Below are 22479 nucleotides of genomic sequence, written 5' to 3'. Positions count from 1 at the left end.
ACTATATCTTTGGTGTTAAAATTTTCTTAAACATAGACAGTGTCTGACAGTCTGACTATCTCACTGAGAACACAACAGGAGTTATGTCCTTGCTATGAAAAGGTGCTTTTAATGCAGCCAGAGACTTCCCTGCTTCTTTAGTGTGTGTGGGTGGAGGGGAGCAATTTTTGCTGATCTGTTCTTCTACTGGAAGTGTTCTCTGCCTTCCAGAAATATGTTCCTGAGGGTTGCATGATCCTCAGGGCCATATTTTTTGGAAAGCACAAAGCACTTTCCAAAGGCACAGAGAAGATTGGGGGGGAAATGGCTTCCCCTCAACCAGCACATGTGCTAAGGAAGTGGGGAAACCTCTAGCTGTAGCCACACTATATCCTTGGTTGATTAGTCAGGATGTCAGCCAGTATTTTCTAGAAATAGGAGAATTTGTGTTTGGGGTGTTTTTTAGGTGAACAGTGGTTCAGAGTGGCCCATAATGGTTCATGGGCTGGAATCTGAAAATAATGTTGAGGGCTTGGGTCCAGCATCCCAACTAAGTCCACCCACATCCCTGTTCTCACCACTTAGACTACCCTAGGGATCATAATTGATGTAGCTAGGCAATCATAGGCCATTTTCAAAAGCTACATTCCATATATAGAATGCATATGGCGAATGTACAGGGCTGGGTCAAGGGTCAGCACTGCTGGGCAGCTGTCAAGGGCCCAGTACTCTCAGGGCTTGCTGCTGATCTACGAAATTATCCCTGTACTCATAACCTTTGTGTTGTAGTGACAGAGTGATTTTCTCAGGGCCAACCCAGGCAGAAAAGGGCTCAATGAAGATAGTTTGTCAAGGGCCCCCTGAAACCTTAGCATTTGTTAATTTTTTTACCACATGTACCACCTGCCAGATAATGTGGAGAATCCACATACCAGCACCACATGTTCCTGACATGCCCCCCTGCTTCTTAATGTGGAGGCATGGCAGTCATGTGAACAAAGGCAGCCAGGTCAATTTCAGCTGTATGCCATTGTAATGGATCTGTAGAAAACCTTGCTTTGAGTAAAAAGTGAATTGCTATTTATTAGAGTCCCTGGTGGCGCAGTGGTAAAACTGCCACCCTGTAACCAGAAGGTTACAAGTTCGATCCTGACCAGGGGCTCAAGGTTGATTCAGCCTTCCATCCTTCCGAGGTCGGTAAAATGAGTACCCAGAATGTTGGGGGGCAATATGCTAAATCATTGTAAACCGCTTAGAGAGCTTCCAGCTATAGAGCGGTATATAAAAATGTAAGTGCTATTGCTATTGATATAGCATTGTGGATATCTATTTAAAATCCCATGTGGGATCCTGAACAGCTGTAATGGCACTATTTCTTTTCAACATGTTTGCTTCATAAATAGTTTAACTCATATCAATGTTTTTAAAATTATTATTTCTAAAGAAGGCAAGGAGAAGAATACTTAAGATGACAGCTGCTAATAGCTTTTTCTGGAAAGCAACAGCAGAATGGTGTCCAAATGCTTCTCCTGTTAAAATGAATTTATTTTATTTTAGAAAATACATCACAACACTACTGGCAGCCTTAAGATCTGGTCCAGAGGAGAGAATGTACATATCACCCGCATCCAGAGACACCTATTTAGGCAGGCTAATCCTTTCCGATTGCAAGTCATATTTATCCAGCATGACAGCCTCTGCTGGGTATTCTCTGTCCAGAAGCTAAGGCTAGAGTTACAATGCGAGTGATAATACTAATAAGATTAAATGTCCTGTACTTGGGAGTCAAGGTACTGTAATTGTGTTATCAGCAAAAGCTTTAAGTACAACTTTCCTGTACAGATGGTGGGGGTGGGGGGAGAACAGAGCAAAAAGAGGGGCTTAGCAACAATCACATATAAGTGGATTTTCCTAATAACTCTGCAAAGAAAATGTTTGTAGAAATGCTCTCCTGTTGGTTCAGACTCAGGCTGATATTTAGTGGTGTGTATAGAAGAAGACTATACCAATCCAAGAGGCTAAACATGAGCTCTTTCTTCTTCTTCTTCTTTTTTGCTAGAATGGATAATGTAGAAGAGACATTTGCATACAAAAGAACTCGCAGGCTAAAAATCTCAGCACTGCCCAGTATATGCTCAAGTCCCACTGATTTCAAAGAGTTTTAAATGCATATTAATGTCTATCGCTGGCCTACACAACGTAAGACCCCGGGCCCAGATCTGGCCCACAGAAACATCTTTGCTGGCCCCCCAGGCAGGAATTGTTAGAAGTAAGACTTCTAAAGCATTGCTCTTAGCACCACAGTAAACTCTTCTGGCCACTAGAGGCATGATGAGATGTTAATAGGTCTGTCTTGGTCAGTTGGAATCAGAAGAACTGTTGTTGTTGAAGGCTAGTGCCTGTTTGGGTATGTTGTTCTATCTCTCTCTCTCAGTATGTGGTTTTTTAGTTTCTTAATAAATCTTTGCTTGTTTCTTTTTAATTCAACCGTATGTCTCCAGATAATCTCTTGGACTAAATTTCTTTACCACCAGGGCATTTTTGGCTGTGTGAGAATATCCTGTAGCAATAGCATGAAGATCCATGAAGAGCCCTTGGCATGTCCTGCTGAACAGTAGCAGTGGCTCAGTGCAGTTGGCTGCTTGAGATCAGATGAAATGAATGTGGCAGTGATGGGCTTGTGAGGGAGCCAGTTGCTGCTCCCTGAGCAGCAGCAGCAATGGATGGAATGGGCTGGAACAACGGCAGTGGCAGCATCAGGCAAGCACAGACAGAGCGGAACCCAGAAAGGCGGTGGGCCACTCTTCTGTCACTCTTTGGAGCCATCCTCTGCCCTCTCGGGAAACTCCTTACAATGCCATCTTATGCTTATTTACTCAGAAATACATCCTGTGGTGTACGTAGTAAGCATTGCTCCCAAGTATGGCTAGGATTACAGCCTGAAAGCAACAGCAATTAATTTTTACATTTATATCCCACTCTTCAGAGGACAAGAGTCCTTGGCATTTGAGGATAACCTGCACTCCAGGTGCCCCATTGACTGAGCAGGGAGGGGGTTTATTTCTGATCCCCATTCTTGGTTAAAACTGTGGATACCTTGGGGGGTGGGGGAGATCCACAACTAGCCAATGATTCGTGTGAAGCACCAGGTGGAGTTTGGCGGGGAGAGCGGGCTTAGGCTGCTCCCCCCGCAGATGATCAAACCCCTAGCCCTGGGTGGCCGCGACGGCCACCCACACGACTACCGGCTCTGTCACAGAGCCGGTGGGGGCTGTGAGGATTGGGGGCCACCTGGCCCCTGTAAGTCCCAGGATGAGGACACGGGGCATTCTGGGGGGGACTCCTGACACCGGGAGGCTGCTTGTAGCCTTCTGGCCGGCGGTCTATTCATGTGTCACCATGCGCCATGGCAGCAAACAAATTTTTAAAAACCCACTTGCTCCATTAACCTCATTTAAGGGGAGGGGAAATTAGGTGGGCTAGCCGCCTTGGAACCACTAGGCTCGCCTGCTAGCCTGGTGGTTCCAACAATCACTGAAAACCGGGCTGGGCTGCCCTAGCCTGGTTTTCAGTGATCTTCAGAATAGCTTCAATAATTGTTTTCATTAATGCTGTCAGCATATCTCCATGCCAGAAAGTGTTTCAGATTTCTGGGTACCTGGCTGCTGCTAAAGGCATCAAAACAAGCCCTGTAACAAGGTGATAAGTCAAGGAGATAAGTAAAAAAACCCTGACCATTTTCCAGAAGCCTTTTAATTTTATTTTGAAGTTTGTAGCCTGTCACATGGCTCTCTGGAGCTTTCAGGGCAGCAGGTTATCACCAGCCATGTGACTCTATAAAATGGTAAGTGAATATAACCAGACTCCCTTCTTATCAAGGGGAGAATTCCTTTGAACGTGAAATCCAATCCACCATGTAAGGCAGGATGGACAAATTTGAATCACTCTGTCTACACTCTTATCATCTTAAAGACTACTGTGTTTAACCATGGGCAACATATATGCACAATTCTAATTCAGTATTTTCTCTTCAACCTCTTCCCCTTTCCCCTATCTGCTCAAAAGCAAGCTCTTTCTTTACCACCACAGGTCTCTTTGAAACCCTCTGTTTTCTATGAAAGTGAAAAACCTCATCCATTCTGTGGCTCCTAAATACATCCTTCTTGGACACTGGAGTAATGCTGGCAAAGAAGAGCCAAAGAAGAGATGGGCTTTTCCCACCTGGCACAGATGGAATCCACCCAAGAGTTCTGAAGGAACACTAATGTGAAATTGCTGATCTCCTAGCAAAAATATGTAAGTTGTCCATATAATCAGACTCTGTATCAGAGGACTGGAAAGTAACTAATGTAAATCCAATTTTCAAAAAGACATGGTAGAGGTATAGAAAACTGTGCACAGAGAGAAAAGTTTCTCCCTCTCTCAGAACACTAAAACCAGGGGGTTATCCCATGAAACTCAAGCCCAGGAAATTTAGGAACAACAAAATGACTTTTTCACACAGTGCATAATTAATCTATGGAATTCTCTGCCACGGGATGTGGTGATGGCCACTAGCTTTAAAGGGGATTAGATAAATTCATGGAGGACAGATCTATCAATGGCTATTAGTCTGGTGTCTACAGGCCACTTCCAGCCTCAGAGGCAAGATGCCTCTGAATACCAGTTGCAGGGGAGCAACAGCAAAAGAGATAGCATGCCCTCACCTCTTGCCTGTGGGTTCCCTGGAGGCTTCTGGTGGACCACTGTGTGAAACAGGATGCTGTACTCAGAGGCGTATCTAGGGAAAATAGCGCCTAGGGCAAACACTGAAATTGCGCCCCCTGTCCAAGCATCTGACACCCAGCTTTCAGATAACTTTACCACAATATCAGCTGAAAAATACAAGTCAGGCTCGTTAATCTTTTAATATTTCAAAAACTATTTTAGCAGTGGACCTAGCCAGACCAAAAAATGCTGGAAACCTACAAATTTCAGTATGCTGGGGCTCATGAAATACCCAAATACTATCTGGAGGTGTACTTGGAAAACTAAACAGAAGTGCCTGTCTAATTCTCTACTATGTGTTGTAGCGTCACCATTACATAAGTTTTAAAAATAAATGGAGAATTTGACTTTTCCCAGATACTCTGTAAATAATTAAAGGATATGCAGAGTAAACTGTGTCACTGCTTGGAATATATTCTAGTCTTTCAGAAAGACAGTTAAAATGAGAGAAAGAGAGCAAGAAACTCCCAGTGGGCCTTAATATTAAGGATTTCACACTGATTCAAAGACAAATTCACCATTAATAGCCATATTAGCAAGACATCACATTTAACTCACTTATCACAAGAAGCAAAGTAAGAGCAAATGAATACAATCCTAGCTCATAAGCATCAGCTCAGTATTCACAAGCCCTGATTCTCTGTACATAGTGCCAATCTGAATATGTGTACAGTGACTTATATATATTACCTGTAGCCCCTTTGAGGGGCTTCCTAAAGGCTGGGGGGTTTGCAAAGGTTCCTCCTCCCCCCACTGGCCTCTTGGGCCTCGCAGGGACCATTTGAGCATGTGCAGTGGCCATTTTTAAAAATCTTTTTTAAAAAAAATGGCCACTGAAAACAAAATGGCCACCGCGCATGCTCAAATGGCCTCTGCAAGGCCTGGCATGACCTAGAGCCTCACAGAGGCCGTTTGAGCATGCATGGTGGCCATTTTGTTTTTGGCAGCCATTTTTTTAAAAATTAATTTTCCAAAATGTTGCCCCCCCTTCAAGTGGCGCCCAGGTCACGTGCCCTGCCTGCCCTACCCCTAGATACCTCCCTGGCTGGACTAAATAGGCCTTGGACCTGATCCAGCAGGGCTGTTTTTATATTCACAGCATCCCTCCTATTAACCCAGTACTGTTGGAAGGAACAGTGTAAATGTGGTTCCCCAGCTTAAGACTTTTCCATAAAGCGGTAGGAAAGGACCCCAAACAATTAAAATTTGAAATTTCTTCTGCATGCCTTATGTTTTGTAAGCAGAAAGCCAAAATAAAGCAGAGGAAAACAAAACAGGTGCTCAGAGTATGTTACGGACTACTATACACATGCTTGTTTCAGCCACAGCCTTCCTCAAGGGCACAGAATGAAGTTTCCTAATGCTTAGAAAAGATTCCACCCATGAGGAATCCCCAAAGGGCAAGCACCTTTTCTTCTGAGCATCAGTTTGAAGCATTGTTCCCCTTTCCCCGCTCTACTTAGGTTGTGCAAGCTGGATGTAAGGGAACTATCTTTGGAATCTTTTGAAATCCTCACTAAAAATGGACAAATCTATATAAAACTTCAACAATGAAATTGTTGCTGGAATGGGAATCATACAGTCGTCCCTCCTCGCAAACTGCAATTTTCCCAATCATAGTTTTGAGTATCTGTGAGTGGGAAATTGAGACTGGTCTCGCCAACTGCGATTAGAGTATCTGTGAATCTTGCGGGATTTCATTGGTGCGAGAAGCAGGAAAGTTGAGGATGAGTCGAATGAGCATTGGAGAGGTGTTTTGGAGGCATTTTGGGGTGTTTTGGAGGCATTGGAGTACTGCAGAGAGAGATTGGGAGAGGCGGAGTTCAGAGCTGTGGAAATTGGGGGCTGTAGATGTTGGGGCCTGGAAATTTGGGGGCTGTACAGTAATGGCTGCTGTGCTTTCACTGCTGCTGGGGGGAGCCTGCCTGGGTTGGGGGGCTGCATGGCTGCATGTCTTCACTGTTGGGTTTGCATTGCTTGCTGCTTGCAGGGGCTGCATGGCTTCTGCGTCTTTACTGCTGTGTTTGCACTGTTTGCTGCTCGGGGGGAAGCCTGAATGGGTTGGGGGGCTGCATGGCTTCTGTGTCTTCACTGCTGCATTCACTCTGTTTGCTGCTGTGGGGGGACCTGCACATGTGGTTGCTGTGTCTTCACAACATTTTGGAACCATAGGAGTGATGGAGAGGCGTTGGAGTTTTGGAGAGATGTTGGAGTCAAGTAAAGAGAGAGACTGAGAGAGGTGGACGTGAGAGGCTGCTGTGTCTTCACTGCTTGCTGCTGTGTGGAGCCTGTGTGGGGCAGCTGCATGGCTTCTGTGTCTTCACTGCTGCATTTGCACTGCTTTTTAGGGAGAGGTAGTGAAGTGGAGGTGAGAGAGAGACAAAGAGCTCAGAAAATGGGTCCAAAACATGCAGGCAAGGGAAAGGAAGATGCTGTGGCTAAGCGGCCAAGGAATGTCATGTCCCTAGAGGACAAGATCAAAGTCTTGGACTGCCTGAAGGAGGGCCAGAGCCACAGCGCAGTTGGAAGATCGTTCGGGGTCAATGAATAGACCACCTGCAGCATCGAGAAGAATGAGGATGCCATCAGAAGCAGTGTTGCCAGTGGGACCTAGTCCCCTCTCAAGGAGAGACCCCACCGTTGAGAAGATGGAGATGGCCCTGAATATCTGGATGGAGGACCAGGCACAGACAAAGGTCCCTCTCAGCACCTGCATGATCTGCATCAAAGCTCAGCAGATCTACTGGCACCTGGTGGAGAATTCTGGAGAGGGAGACCCTGAGAAGTTTCAAGCCAGCAAGAGCTGCTCTGAAAACTTCAAGAAGCTCTTCAGCCTTCACAATGTGAAGCTTGTTGGGGTGATTGCCTCTGCAGACCATGAGGCTGCAGCTACTTTTCCTGCCAAGTTGAAGAGGCTGACAGAAGGGCACATAGAAGGGCTATGTGCCCAACTAGGTGTTCAGTGCTGACGAGACTGGACTCTTCTGGAAGAGGATGCCTAACCACACCTTCATTGCCAAGGAAGAGGTGGAGCGTTACCTAAGGAGAGGAAAGCTGGTCTTGTGATAGCAAGTATGACTTGTCCCCATAGCTCACCCCATAGCTAAGCAGGGTCTGCCCTGGTTGCACATGAATGGGAGACTTGATGTGTGAGCACTGCAAGATATTCCCCTCGGAGAATGAAGCCGCTCTGGGAAGAGCAGAAGGCTTCAGGTTCCCTCCCTGGCTTCTCCAAGATAGGGCCGAGAGAGATTTCTGCCTGCAACCTTGGACAAGCCGCTGCCAGTCTGTGAAGACAATACTGAGCTAGATAGACCAATGGTCTGACTCAGTATATGGCAGTTTCCTATGTTTCCTAAGGGAGAAGATCCTGGCCTTCAAGGTGCTGCTGCTGTTGGACAATGCCCCAGTGCATCCTCCAGACCTGCTGTTTGCCCACCCCAAGGCATCATCTAGGCTTTCAAGATTTACTATAACAGGTGTAACTTTGAGCACATAGCCGACCTGATGGATGGTGACCCCAACATGACCCTGAAGGAAGCCTGGAAGGGCTATAGCATTGTCCATGCCTTGACCATTATCAAGGAGGTGATGGAAGAGGTCAGGAGCAGCACTGGAATACCTGCTGGAGGAAGGTGTGGAAGGAGGCAGTGAGAGATCACTGTTTTGCCAGCTGCGGAGGAAGAGGTGGGGAGGATAGTGGCTTGTGCCAGGCGACTTGACGGCGAGGGCTTTGAGAGTATCCAGCTGGCTGAAGTTGCTGAGCTCCTGGAGTCACACTCTGAGGAGCTCCCAGAGCAAGACCTTGAGACCCTGATCAAATCCTCCAGTGATCAGGAAGAAGCTGGTGAAGAAGAGGAAAACTACAGGGCCACAGCAAAGTTGACCCTAGAGAAGATCAGCAGGTTCCTGAAACATGCCTCAGAGCTGGCAGATGAGGCAGTGGACATGGACCCCTTTATGCAGTACAGCCTGACATTCAAGTGGGGACTCAATGACCTGATTCGGCTCTACGCAGAGATCTAAAAAGACCTCCAGAAGAAGATGGCACAGCTGACCTTCCTGATCTTTTTCAAGAGAGCACAGCTTGGCACTTCAGAGCTGGCACTTTGGGGAGCAGCTGTGAACTGCCTGCAACAGAGGGTGCATCACTGGAGGAGGAGGTCGCTACCCCCTCTTCCCCTTAAAAATGCCCCCTGAGCCACCCCACCCCTCCCACAGCTCCTTTCCCTCTGATTGCAGCCCACCACATCCCTCTTACCCATCCTCCTCAGCATCCTGACCATCTGCATGGCTGTCAGGTAGGAATAGTTTCTCATTAAGATTTCTTGTTTTCTGCTGTTTTCAAGGTGTTTTTGAGAGGTTTGTGGAGCAGGTTCAGGAATTTTCAAGGGGCTCAGTATGCCCATTCCTCTTGGTTTCTCTTGGCAACTCCTGGTGATTTTGAAGTGCATTTGAGAGGTTTGAGGGGGGTTTAGGAATTTTCAAGGGGTTCAATCTGCTCATTCCCATTGAAATTCAGGGAGTTTGGGTGATCTGGGGTTTAAAAAAAACATTTTCCCTTGATTTTTAAGTGACTTTGCGGTAGCGAACCCTAACCCCCCCTTTTTACATTGGTTTCAATGCCTTGCCAACCGCAGATTTGCCAACTGTGACATTTTTCAGGAACATAACCCTCAAGGTTGACAAGGGACGACTGTATATTACAAATAATATTAACATAACTACACAGCATTGCTATTAATTTCCACCCTCTGTTAATGCTTCCTCCTTTTTCTAGTGTTTCTGATGGGAAAAATCATACTGAGTTTAGAAAAAAAAGATGAAAAGGTAGAGAAAAGAGGAGACTGTCTGCAACACTTTCATAAAAATAGGACGTATTGAGGCCCATATTATGGAAGGTGTATTCAGTATTGCCACTATTTTTACAGAGCACTTCCCTACTTTATCTTAAGTTGGACCACACACCATAAATCTTCCCACATAAACAGGAGAGCAGAGAGCACAGTAGTACTGAAAGGTCTTACCAAAATTGTTTTTCAGGAACAGAGGAACGTGGGTGGATTTTGAAATATTCCATGAGTAATAATAAAAGAGATCAACATTCTGTTGTTTAAAATCTCAGCCTATGGGGAAACATAGGCATGATCCTGGTGATGCCTGAACTCCCTCTTACAGATGTTGGGCAGTTTGCCGTTTCTTTGTGTCTTAATGAGGAAGAGGTTGTATGGTTAATGACTCAAATTTTGCTGTAGGTGGCCTTCCAATGATACATTTCTAGTTCAGAATCAGTTTATATCTTGATAATGACAGCAGGTTGTTACTAGAGGTTGCTACCCAATTTTTAAATGAGTTTAGTGTGCTGCTATCTGAAAGGCACTACTGCATATGGACATCCAACATGGCCCGTTTTAGTTGCCAAAGCAGGGATCTAAAGCAGCCTAGGGACAGAGCTGCATTTCTGTCTTCAGTACCGCCACCACTCCCCTCCTACACCCAATGTTGCTTCTATAGGTCAAAGCTCATACACATTGGAAGGGAACGCTCAAAAAGCTCATGCTATCTGCCATAGAACATAGTGGATTTGTTAGGTTGGGGTGCTGCTGCCTGACAACATCACAATGATACTACGAACAGTCATTCAGAAAAGGCTGGTGTGGGTGGTGGTGGTGGGGACGATATCTGACTAAAACGCCACTTTTCTAAAAACATCCCAATTGCCAATTTACAGCAAATCACAAGATGATAATTTGGATTGGCTCTGTGTGAGAGAACTGCAGCTTCTATAGTTGTCTAGTTGACTAATAGATTTGGCTTTGGAATGCCCTCCCTGAAGAGCTTCGCCATGCTCCCTCCCTCAGTGTTTTTAAAAAACTACCAAACACATTTTTTTAAAGAGGCTTTTTAATGTTCCATCTTTGGTTATATCTGGTAGATTCTTTAGTTTTTATAACTCTCAATTTTCAGCTTTTAAAATAACTTTTTATTTGAAACTTCATACTGATTGTGGGTTTTAGCCTGACTTTTAACTTGTGTTTGCAGATGACTGGAAAATTACTGTGTTTGGTTTCTTGAAATAGCAAGTTTCCTTCTGTTAACAAACAGCTCAGATGCTAAAGTGAACAGTTACATCTTTTGCTATGGAAATATTTGCCTTCCTCCAGTGACATTAGAGTGCGCATCTCAGACCTACTGGGCGGGCTGGCTGAAGCTTCTATTCTTGGATCCTGTCCAATATATGCCTTTGCTCCAATTCCAGGGCTGGCTCTGAAAACACCACATCCCACCAGCCAATCAGATTCTGCCAAGGAGTTAACATGTAGTTTAAAACAGAAAGTTACATATACTTCGCTGCTGTGGGCAGCAAATTTGTAAGAAATGTTGAGAGGTGGGCACACATTTTTGGGATCCCACTCCGTTTTTTCTCCTAGCCAAAATCTTTGGGTCACTTCATACATTCCATAATTTAATACCTGTGTTTAATTATTATGATAATAATTAATTAAATCATTTATTTTTCTGTGTGAGCTGTTTGAGAACCTTTTTGCTGAAAAGCAGTATATAAATATTCTTCGTCATCGTCATCACATCATCTCCAATTTGTTTGTTCCCACCAGAGTATGATCAGGTCTCTGATTATGGGGTTCCATTTTTAGCCCTCTGGGCTAATGGACAAATCAGATGGAAATGGAAGATACAAAAGGAGAGCCCCTGAGAGAGGGGTCAGGGTGGGCTACAATACTTACAACTATCACATGAGCTCTTTGTTTCCTTCTTTACCTGGCCTCCACGGACCGATAAAAGATAAAAGGAGGCTTGGCAGGATGCAGATATGAGAACATGACAAAATGAGGCACAAACAGGAACAAGGAAAAGGCCAAATCCAAATAAGTTATCATTTTAAGATGGCCCTTCTTATTGCGACTACCCAGCTGGATTCTGGCAATTTCATCATTGCAGGTTCCTAAGAACTAATCAAGTAAGAACCTCATGACCAGTATACTACAGCATAAAGTAGGGATGTGCGTTTCGTTTCGGATACGAAATGTTTTGTGCACAAAACAGGCCGTTTCGGCTGTTTTGTAGCCAATACAAAACACCCAATGCTCAAAACAGAAAATTTTGTAGCCAAAACAAAACGTCCCTGTTTCAGATACAAAATGTTTTGTTGTTTCGGCTGTTTTGGAACTCCATTTTGCAATCGCAAAAAGTCTTTCTCCTTCAGTCTCCATTTTGAGTTTTGACATCTGTTTGAATTTCCAGCCCTTCCAGCCCACAGTTTGGACAGTGAAAGCATGGGCTGATCTGCTGGCAATGGCCTCCTTATTCCTTTTAAGCAAATTTAAGGGTAAATTTTACCCTCATTGGCCAGTGGGGCAGTGTGCATTGCATTGTTGTTGTTTCACACTGTTGTGTGTAGCTCAATTGCATTTCGGGGGGGGGGAGATGTGGATGTGCATGACCTTTGGAAATCTGCCTGATTTTTTCCAAAGCTCTGCTGTTGTTGATGATGTGTGATGTTGATGTTATTTGGGATGGATTGGGGGCAGAAAGGGGGCTTTAGGGGCAGAAGAGTGGTTCAGGTGGTAGTTCCTCAATGGGTGCCTGCTGCCACCCAGATTCCAAAGGAATTGGGAAAAGAAATTCTTTTTAAAGAATTTCTGAAGTTGAAATGTTTTTGGGGCAGATTTGGGGCAGAAAGGGGGCCTGAGGGGCAAAACAGTGGGTTGTGTGGCAGTGCCCCAAGGGGTGCCTGCCACAACCCAGATTCCAAAGGAATAGGGCAAAGGGCTGATTTCTTAGGAATTGTTGGAAGTTTACGTTTCTTTAATGTCCCCCCCCCGGAATAATGGAGGTTTCAGCAGACCCATAACTCCTCCTGGGGGGCACTGGGGTGGCCGGGAGTGAGTGTTGGTGTAGTGCACATAGGGTGCCAACCACCCCCATGGGTTGCTAACCCATGGGGTGCTGGGTTCTGTTGTTTCTGAGGTGTAGATTCTCTGGTAGCATATCAGATTTTCAATGACAAACCATGAATCCACTCTCATATGCTACCAGAGAATCTGAATCTACACTCAAAACATCTCAGAAACAACAGAACCCAGTACCCCATGGGTTAGCAACCCATGTGGGTGGTTGGCACCCTTTATGCTCTACACCACCACTTGTTCTGGGCCACCCTGATGTCCCCCAAGTGCAGTTATGGGACAGGAATTATGGAGGTCCATCATTCCCTATGGGGAAGAACTTTACAGACATGCAAACTCCATTACATCTTTAAAAATCAGGCTTCTGCCCAATTCCTTTGAAATAATTCTGGCAGCTTCCTTGGGTACTAAAGGAAGTACTGGGCACTACCACTCATCCTACTCTGCTCTGGGCCACCCCTATCCCCTCAACATGAAGATATACTTTTGCTAAAACCTCCATTCTTCTCTATGTGAAAAATCCTATGCTTCAAAAATTCACCAAAACCAGCCCTTTGCCCAATTCCTCTGAAATTTGGGTGGTAGTTTCCACCCATTGGGCACTACCACCCCCACCCACTAGTTTTTCCCTGGGGCCATTTTTAAAAATCCAAAACGTTTCGGTTTCAGATTTTGCAATTTTGAACAAAGAACAAAATGGGGGTGTTTCGGATTCGGGCCAAAAACAAAACGGGGGGGGGGGGATGCACAACCCTAGCATAAAGGACCCAGACTAATGCCTGTTTCTTTAATAGCAGATACTGTGATGCTAGATGTCTTCATGATTTCAGACGGTTGCACTTACCTGAGTCCAGAACATGTACTCAAGATGACTGCTGACTCAGCATAACCTTGCACATGACCATGGTAGTAGCAATGGCCCTAAATTAAAAACATAAAAGAGTGGTAATTTCAGTACCCTTATATTTCTACATATAGCTTTATTGTTAATGTAGAATTTATGCAGAATCTTCCATTCATCTCAGTGTAAAAGACTTCCCTGAGTTTAGGCTACTGAGTCCCACTTAAAGCATCATTTTGCTTTTTTGAAACAAGGAGCCCTTTCTCACTATTGTTGAGAAAGGGCTACAGGGTCAGTGGGGAGGAAGCCTTAAAAAGCTTACCTCCCCGCACACTCTCTTTCAGAATCTGGGTGCAGAGATTGCGCACCCAGATATTCAACTGCCTCCTCAGGCAGCATAGAGATCAGGATGCTGGAGGAAGGCGTTTACCCCCCACCCCCACCCCGGAACCCCCACAATGCACCACACGACTACACGGTACATTATGGGGACACCCCTCTCCAAAGCCAGCCAGGAGTCCCACAGTCTGTGACTACAGCTGGGGCTGGCAGAAGATTACAAAAACAGAAGGTTTTTTTGGAGGGTGGCTGGCTTGGCAGGTTTGCCACCAAGGCACTGTCAGGATTGGCCCGATTCTGGCAGTTCTCACACACAGGCAGGACCGGGCTTGGCTCTGTTAGCCCATTTTTGCCTGTATGTGAGAACAGACTCAGGGAGTGAAACTTTTTAGGGTTTCATTTTAAACACTGGATTAAAATGAATGTCTGCTAATGTCAATTGTGTCCCTCATTCAAACATTTAATAAGTATTTAAATTTTCCTTCATGACCAGCTTGTTCTTCTTTTTCCAGTTACCAGAAAACTATGCAGGGCATTTTGCAAAATGAAACAGAAGAGCAAATTACACTGCCATTCACCTTAAGGCTTTTACAGTAGATGTACATACATTGTCTTTAGTAATAGGAGGCAGGTCTATAAGATGTAATTAAGCATACAATATAAAGTAATAAAACGATTTCCAGGTTTTATGGCTTGAGAAATGGCACAGAACATGTGAAAAGAAGCAGGCAGGGAGGGAACATTTTATTAAATTATGCCAACTTGGAAGCAGCATCTTATTAAGTACAGAAATAGGAAGGAATTCTATTTTCAGAAGCAACCATCCTGTTTCATTTCATGGCTGGATTATTATATTTCTTTAATAAATCCAGCTGCTACAAAAGGCAACCAAAACAGAAGATACACGCTCAACAAAGATGCACATTTGTCTGGAAGCAAGGTTAATGCTATTGTTGATGAAAGGCAATACCATATTCCCAATTATGGACCTGGCTGGAAAATGATGATTATATCATGGCCAGCATTTCTCTCTCCTTTTAAACTCCTTTGAATGCCATGTAGAAGCCAGAAGCCCTATTGTAAAAGGTTGCTATCTTATTAGTGCAAAGGTAAGTTATCACTCATATTTCAACCTGACAGTCATTTCACTCTGCCTCCTATTACTTGGTTCATTCACATCTAAGCTGCATTAATTAACCTTTCCAGTATCAGGGCATGGTTTTCAATTATATAGTCTCAGACAGCAGACTTCTAAAGACCACCTTGATTTTGTTAGAGAAAGCAATAACGATGAAAAGACCAGGGTTGAGTTTTAATAGTTCAGGAGTATGAATTCTTAGCAAATGTGATTACACCATAAAGAAAATATTAGTTTAGCACAAGGGGATCTTGCCTCTCTTTTTATTTCTGGTGGAGATGTAACTGGGTACACAATGAAAGAATTATAATCTAATTTACAGCTTATGTGGCTGGATAAACACTGATGCTATAAAAGAAATAAGGTGGTTCTTTCATATTGTTCTGGGGTCATTGTTTTAATCTGCACCATTACAAGGAGAACACGAAATAATAAACTTCAAAATCTAAGGGAGAAAGCCATGGGGGGGGGGAGTTATGTTTTTGTGTATGTATGCATGACAGACAGACTGGCATAAAGCCGCCTTAAAGCAAGTCAGATGATTTAGTCCATCTAGCTTAGTACTGTCTACCCTGGCTGGCAACAGCTCTCCAAGGTTTCAGGAAGGAGTCTCTTTCAGCTCTACCTGGAGATGCTAGAAAGTGAGCCTGGGACCTTAAGAACATAAAAACAGTCCTGCTGGATCAGGCCCAAGGCCATCTAGTCCAGCATCTTGTTTCACACAGTGGCCCTCCAGATGCCACTGGAAGCCTACAGCAGGAGTTGAGGGCATGCCCTCTCTCCTGCTGTTACTCCCCTACAACTGGTACTCAGAGGCATCCTGCCTTTGAGGCTGGAGACGACAGTTCTGCATGCAAGCAGATGCTCTACGACTGAGCTACAGCCTCATCCCCTAATGAGACTATTTTACAGCAGACAAAGCGCACATATATTCAGCCATCCAAATGCAAACCAGGGCAGACTTAGCTTAGCAAAGGGGACCATTCATGCTCACTAGCACAAGACCAGCTCTTCTCTCCAATTAGACAGATAGATAGAGGCAATACATTAAACTGGAATACATACAAAAAGCTCTGCCCTACTTCAAAGTTCACCTCTGTCTCTCCACAGAAGAAGACAGAAGATGGAGAAATATCTAGATTTAAGGGAGGAGACATCCTGTGTTTGCTGAAGGGAAGATGGATGGTGCCAAGCTCCTCAAGTAAGAACTTACACTCATGCTCTTATTGGTTTGTACTAAGCTGAAACTCACTGACAACAGGTAAAAAACGGAAAAGTTGATGGTAATACACATGTCTAGATACCAAATTTTTAAAAAATTCAAAAACATGCCCACTGCTTGCTGGACAGCCATGAAGTGTCAGCACTGAGGTGATGATAATGCCAGATATGGTGAAGCATGAGATGGATCAGCCAAGCATTTGTTGGAATTCTAGCAGAAGTGTCTGGCCACAGATTTATGATAGCTGTTACACCTGTGGAGATCACAGGTAATAAACATTTTTGAAAGGGCACAAAGACCATTTTGTATTCCAGGTGACCTGATTCATGAACCAGTGAAGGTTTTTTGGCAATAGAACCAATCCCCATGCTGATTCCCATTGGTCCAAACAGCACACTGGGGTATTTGAGGGATGGGGATGGTGGAAAATCAGTGCAATTGGCACAGTCTGCAGGAAGGAATGTTGAACAAACCATCACACATGTCACCTTCTCAGAGGTTTCTTTTTCGTCTTTCAGATTAGCATTAAAATGTGGAGCAACAGTCTGGAAAGTTCTGGATGAAATTTATCAAGCAGCCCCACAGTGTAGCTTTGCAATTACACAGTTTCACAAAGCTAAAAATACCTGAGACCAGTTGCAGCTTTCTTTTACTATTTGCAATGAGCTATTGTCACAAAATATGGCAACAACTTTTTCTTTTCTTGAAAGAACATGCCTTGTCCAATACAGAGAGGTTTTTCAGCATTAAAAGCAGAAGGGGCTTCAAGAAAACTCAAAATGTTTCAACCATTTTACCATATGAGTAGCACAGAGATTACTGTTTATAAAGTTCACCTTAAACACCTTAAACATTCCAACGACTCCAGTGTAAGAAGGCCATGATGTAACTCCATTTACTGTTGCCTACAGCACTCATTGTGGAAGACAACATGAAGCATAATGCCTCTATTCATACACCAAACAAATAAATTTGAAAAATGTAATGCCAGTTAAGCTGGATCTAATCATCAGATAAAAGTTAGTGTAATAAATGAAGATCAGCCGCCGCACTGTTTTAATTAAGACGCTTTGTCTACAGCTGGAAGACAAACATGTTATTGACTCTGAGCAGCTCTCAATTTATAACAGAGAGGTTTAAAATTCCTCTTGCGGATATTTGTGACATTTTAACAAAATCAAATAAGGCAGCAAGCACTTTTTAAACTCTGTTCCCCCAAAGAGTATATTTCTTAGGGTCTGATTCAATGAAAACAAAGAAAGAAACAAAGGAAGACATCTGGCTTCCGCATTATCGAAGACCACAAAGGGTTGGAATCGCCTTTTGAGAGCTTCCGCATTGCAGAAACTGGCTCTCATGCCTTATCTTTGCAACAATAGCTGCTTGCAGCCTGTTAAAAAACCTCTAATGGGCACATTTTCAAAGAGCTCTAAGTGCACAAATCGTATAACCATTAAAGCTCTCCCATCATGCACTACTTAGAACATTTCCTCCTACAAATGTGCTTTTGTAACAAAGAGACCAGCAAACTACCTTTAAATAGTGATCTAAAAACAAATATAGGCCCAACCAATTTAATTTTCAAGGTTCCCTTCCTGCCTATTAATGATGAAGTATCATATATCCTCCCTTCATCCCTAAGAAAACACAAATCTTACCGTGTAATTACGCATGAGAACAGCATCAGTACCATCTTCCAAATAATGTGTTTCTGTAAAGTTGCCAGCAAAAAGGCCACTGAAAGAAGAATTAAATACATATCTGTAATTTCAAGGCCAAGCTTTTATAGTACACTTTTTAAAACTGAAAGGGTAAAAAGTAAGGTTTGGGCAGTATAAAATATGTTAACTAAATAAAAAATATGTTAAATAATAAATAAAGTATTAAAAAAACTTGATAAGGAAGTACAGTAGCTCTGACACTGAATATCTGTGAACATTTTTACAGGGATTTATTTATTAGTAAATTAGCCCCTCTCTGAATGGAAAAATAGAAATCACACAGAAATCAATTAGAGACTGTTAGCTATAATTATTTCCAAATGCAGATTTAAAACCAATTTGAAACTGCCAAAGGGGTCACACGAGACAATTCCTACCCTGCCCCCATATATTCTGAATGGCAATGATGTGTGATGTTTGTATATTGATGTCCCATGGTTAAGCATAATAAGGAATGATACTGCATTATGGATGCAGAGAGTGGATGTGAGCTCCAGGGAAAGGAACAGTTCAGCCCTAGTGTGTTTGTAACAATTGCACTTGTCACAGGGTGCAACCAATACAAACATGAGTATTCTTCTTCCTCTTTCTTCCCAACATGTTTGGGCCAGTGAAAGAGGTTACATGGGGCTAGTGAAGGTGTCAGTACCAAGTTCTGCAGTGCAGCTACCACAAGTTGTGGATCAAAGTGCTTATGTCTGAAGTTAGTTTGGAGTAGGAATGTGCGAAACGTTTCGGGTACAAAATGTTTTGTACTTGAAGCAGGGCATTTGGGGTCTTTTGTAGACAAAACAAAACACCCATTTTCCAAATCTGAAAGTTTTGTACACAAAACAAAACGTCCCTGTTCGGCTACAAATGTTTTGTTGTTTTGGACTTCCATTTTGTGGCGATCTCTGAGTCAGTCTCCATTTTGTGTTTGACATCTCTTTGAATTTCCTGCCCTTCCAGCCTTCCGATCGGTGACCTAAAACATCGGCTGACAATTCCCTCCATGTTTCCCATTGGCTCTTTTGCCTCTTGCCACTCTTTACTGACACTTTACTGGCCAGGGGTAGAGTCTAAGAAGGGGCAAGGGTGGGGGGAGTTCAAGGAGGAGGTTTTCAATTCATTCAACTAGTTAGTTACTCATTCACCATTCTGCCTTTCTGCCTCACTGAAGAGAGAGAGAACTATTTTGCATTGCATGGCATGCCTCAAGTTGCCATGATGATGCCATGCCAATGCCTATGGTGGCAGGGCAAGCACACATGATCCCAACCCCTTCTCCATATTCAGTCTGCATGAATATGGTCTTTACACAGGGTTAATAAGACATTCACAAATGGAAGTGCCTTGGACAAACATGTGCTGCTTTCTCAGGTATTTGTTTTACTGTATAAAGAATACAATAGCCAGATTCAGACATAACATGAAGATGGAGTTAAATGGGGTAGAAGTTGGAACTCCGTTACGTCCAAATGCATGCAATATGTCTAATGGCAAATGAGACCTGCTTTTGCCTCGCCAATCTCCAATTTAAATCTTTGGTTTGCAGTAAGGTTCGTCACTGAAACCTGAGGTTTGAAAGCTGAAGCATTACATCTGAACACCGACAGTGCCATAACCACGGCTCTGTGCAGTTTTTGGAACCGCAATCATAGATACAGCGGCCAGGGGCATAGCAAGGTTAGAGTGGGCCCAGAGACAAGATTTTAAAATGGACCCCCCTCACTGAAGTTCAGCTCATGAAGTAAAGAAATCTTAAATTATTTTTAAAAGGTTTTGTAAATTGTGGACAATGCAAGTCATTTAATGGTACTAGAGAAAGACATGCCGTTCTGGTAGCTCCAGGTCTTAACACTCACGTCAGTTTCAGAGGATGAATACAACTGAAGGAAGCCTGGGCGGGTGCACGGCTGGGGGAATCAGTAATCTGACTTGCCTCTGCCCCCCCCCCAAGGCAGTGGGCCTCCACACAACTGTCTCCCCTTGCCCTATTATAGTTACGCCGCTGACAGCAGCACAGACCTGCCCAACATTGCTCCCGCTCCATGCCTGCTATGCTTCTCACTGGCTGCCTCTCCGAGCCCTTCTGTCTCCAATCCAACAAAGCAGTTGCCCAGAAACAAGGACGCCACCACATCCCAGCCCTAGCTTGTCAGGCTGTCAAATGGCAAAATAACACAGGGCATTCCCTCTTCTTACTCTGTCCCTTGCTCCCCCACTCCTGGCAAGCAGGAGGGAAAAGGGACAGGGTGGACACTACATGCTTTGCTCCCCAAGAAAGAAGCACAAAAGAAAAATAGGGCCACACGTGTACTGAGGACAAAACACAACAAACTGTGTGAATACAGAAAAATATCCAATAGTAATTACAAAACTTCAAAAAGTAATAAATATGTGTACAAATATGAAATTAGTGATGACACATATATCCAAGATCTAAATCCAAGGATTTTGCCATACACCACCCATGCTCAGTATGTATGGGAATATCTTCTTTGTGTAGTACCTATTCTCATACCCATGCAAGAGCTTGTGAGTGGTGTATGGCACAATCCTTAGATTTAGATCTTGGATATATGTATTATCACTAATTTCATATTTATACACATATTTATTACTTTTTGAAGTTTTGTAATTACTATTGGATATTTTTCTGTACTCACAGTTTGTTGTTTTTTGTCCACAAGAAAGAAGCAGCAATAATGTATGTTCAGAAGCACAAACATTTCAGGTGGCAACATAAGCAGGTCACCCCATTAGAGTGCTGGTACGGAAACATATGTCAGGGCAAGGATATCCACGGCTGGATTAAAAAGGAAGCCCAAACCAGGAATTCTTGAAAGGCTATTGTTGTACAATGATGTTGGAGAAGGGGGACCCAGCCCCTTTCCCTTGGAGGTACCTGTGCAGTCTCTAGGGTAACTCATGAGAAGGGCCAGTCAGCAGGATCAGCAATGACCCAGTGAATGGAGCGATTCAACATTTGTAATGATTATGGATGCTGATCCCAAGCGGACCTCTCACTCATGAGAGTTTAAGGGCATGGGAACACCCCTTCACAACTCATGAGAAGAACCATCTGTGGGGACAGGGTTGTTGAGCTGAATCACTAATAATGTGAGATGACATCCCCTTTTCCCATGGACCGCTCTCTCATGAGGGTGTCAGGCCATGGGGGCTGAACGACAGATGATGCCCAGCCAGGTTCCTCTATATAGAAAAACTGCAGGGGCAAGTACCTTGGCAACTGTTCTCCCTGCTCGGCAGCTGCCGCCAAAGAGTGGACAAAGCATGCCCTCTGCCAGCTCATCCGCCCATACTTATTTGTGTTTCAAAATGGTGGCCCTGCTCTTCTGGGGTCTCTGGAGATTGGGACACGCCTCTCCTGTGATTCCCTGTGAAGCCAGACCTTCACAGGGCACAATGCTGGCCAAAACTTGGGAACTCTGAATAAGAATAAAGATCCATACCCACACCCAGTTTTCCCCTGTCTGCACATGTGGCTAGGCTCTGGCACATTGGGTGTCAAAATCTCCTTTGGGATTGTGCAAGGCTTCCTAGGGGAGGAGGGGGTCACAGTGCAAATGTTCCATCTTTAACTAGAGAGTGGGGGACAACAAAGGGCAAGTGGGGGCCCTTTGTTGGGTCAGCTCAATCCATGAGCGGGCTGAATTGAGACCAAAGGGTGTTTTGCCCTAAGATTCTCCCCAGTAGACCTCTCATGAGAGTGCTAGCTCATTGCCAGCAAGCTGCCAGGGGGAGCAGGAGTGTGGTATGGTTGGCATGGACTGTTTTGCTGGATGCTCACAAGAGCATCCTAGGTCATGGCAGAACAGACCCCCCAGGATCCTTTGCCCTCCTTCATCTACATAGCTCTTCCTAGGAAGTCATCACGTTCCCTTCCCTTTCCTGAGTTACAGGAAAAGTCCACCCCTCAAGGACCTCCGCCCCCCCTTCCAAATCATGCTTGAGCAGGACAGTTTTGTTTTAGGGCTTAGGAGAGTGGCAGTGCCATCACTGTCAGAAGAAGTGCTGGCATGGCATTTAAATGGATTTAAATGCATGGTGTAGTTGTTAGAGTGCTGGACTAGAACCAGGGAGACCCGAGTTCAAATCCCCATTCAGCCACGATACTTGCTGGGTGTCTCTGGGCCAGTCACTTCTCTCTCAGCCTAGCCTACTTCACAGGGTTGTTGTGAAAGAGAAACTTAAGTATGTAGAACACCTCTCTGGACTCCTTGGAGGAACAGCGGGATATAAAATGTAAGATAAATAAAATAAATAAATAAAATGTCTTTTCCATGCTGAAGGTTGGCAGCCCGTTCTGATGTAGGTGCCTGAGTATGAACTGCCTCAGGCACCTACAGCTGTACCATTTTTGCTAGGCAGGGAATGGTTCCCTTAAGAAGTGGGTAAGCAGGTCTTTACCTGCTCCGCTTGCCTCCCCTGCTTTTCTGGGCGTGCCCCTCGCTCTAGAACAGCAGTGGCTGTGTGCGGTTCCCTGCAGCCTGTGCATGCAGTGCCAGCCCACACATGGTTCTGCACACACGCAGGCT

The 22479-nt window shown here is 44.3% G+C and overlaps 1 protein-coding gene and 1 long non-coding RNA gene across 8 annotated transcripts in view; one reads left to right on the top strand and one right to left on the bottom strand.

Annotated features, from left to right (window-relative positions):
- ADAM12 (ADAM metallopeptidase domain 12) overlaps positions 1–22479 on the bottom strand; it is a 407749-nt gene that overhangs the window by 160026 nt on the left and 225244 nt on the right. Inside the window, exons 4-5 of the mRNA XM_053312884.1 lie at positions 17873–17951; positions 13519–13595 (exon numbers count right to left, since the gene is read on the bottom strand). Coding sequence (XP_053168859.1) covers positions 13519–13595; positions 17873–17951 — 156 coding nt within the window. The remainder of the gene's footprint in view (positions 1–13518; positions 13596–17872; positions 17952–22479) is intronic.
- LOC128352347 (uncharacterized) overlaps positions 10522–22479 on the top strand; it is a 28742-nt gene continuing 16784 nt past the window's right edge. For 4 of the 7 annotated variants that reach the window (XR_008320339.1, XR_008320337.1, XR_008320338.1 and 1 more), the window contains exons 1-4: positions 10522–11725; positions 13469–13619; positions 14367–14453; positions 16103–16193. This is a non-coding gene — a long non-coding RNA (uncharacterized LOC128352347). Of the gene's footprint in view, positions 11726–13468; positions 13620–14366; positions 14454–14726; positions 14964–16102; positions 16194–22479 lie in introns of all 7 variants that reach the window. The other 3 variants (XR_008320340.1, XR_008320342.1, XR_008320343.1) reach the window with 3 other exon arrangements.

This window comes from Hemicordylus capensis, chromosome 3, assembly GCF_027244095.1.
Source record: "Hemicordylus capensis ecotype Gifberg chromosome 3, rHemCap1.1.pri, whole genome shotgun sequence".
Taxonomy (NCBI): domain Eukaryota; kingdom Metazoa; phylum Chordata; class Lepidosauria; order Squamata; family Cordylidae; genus Hemicordylus; species Hemicordylus capensis.
This window is presented reverse-complemented; position numbering and strand designations above follow the sequence as displayed.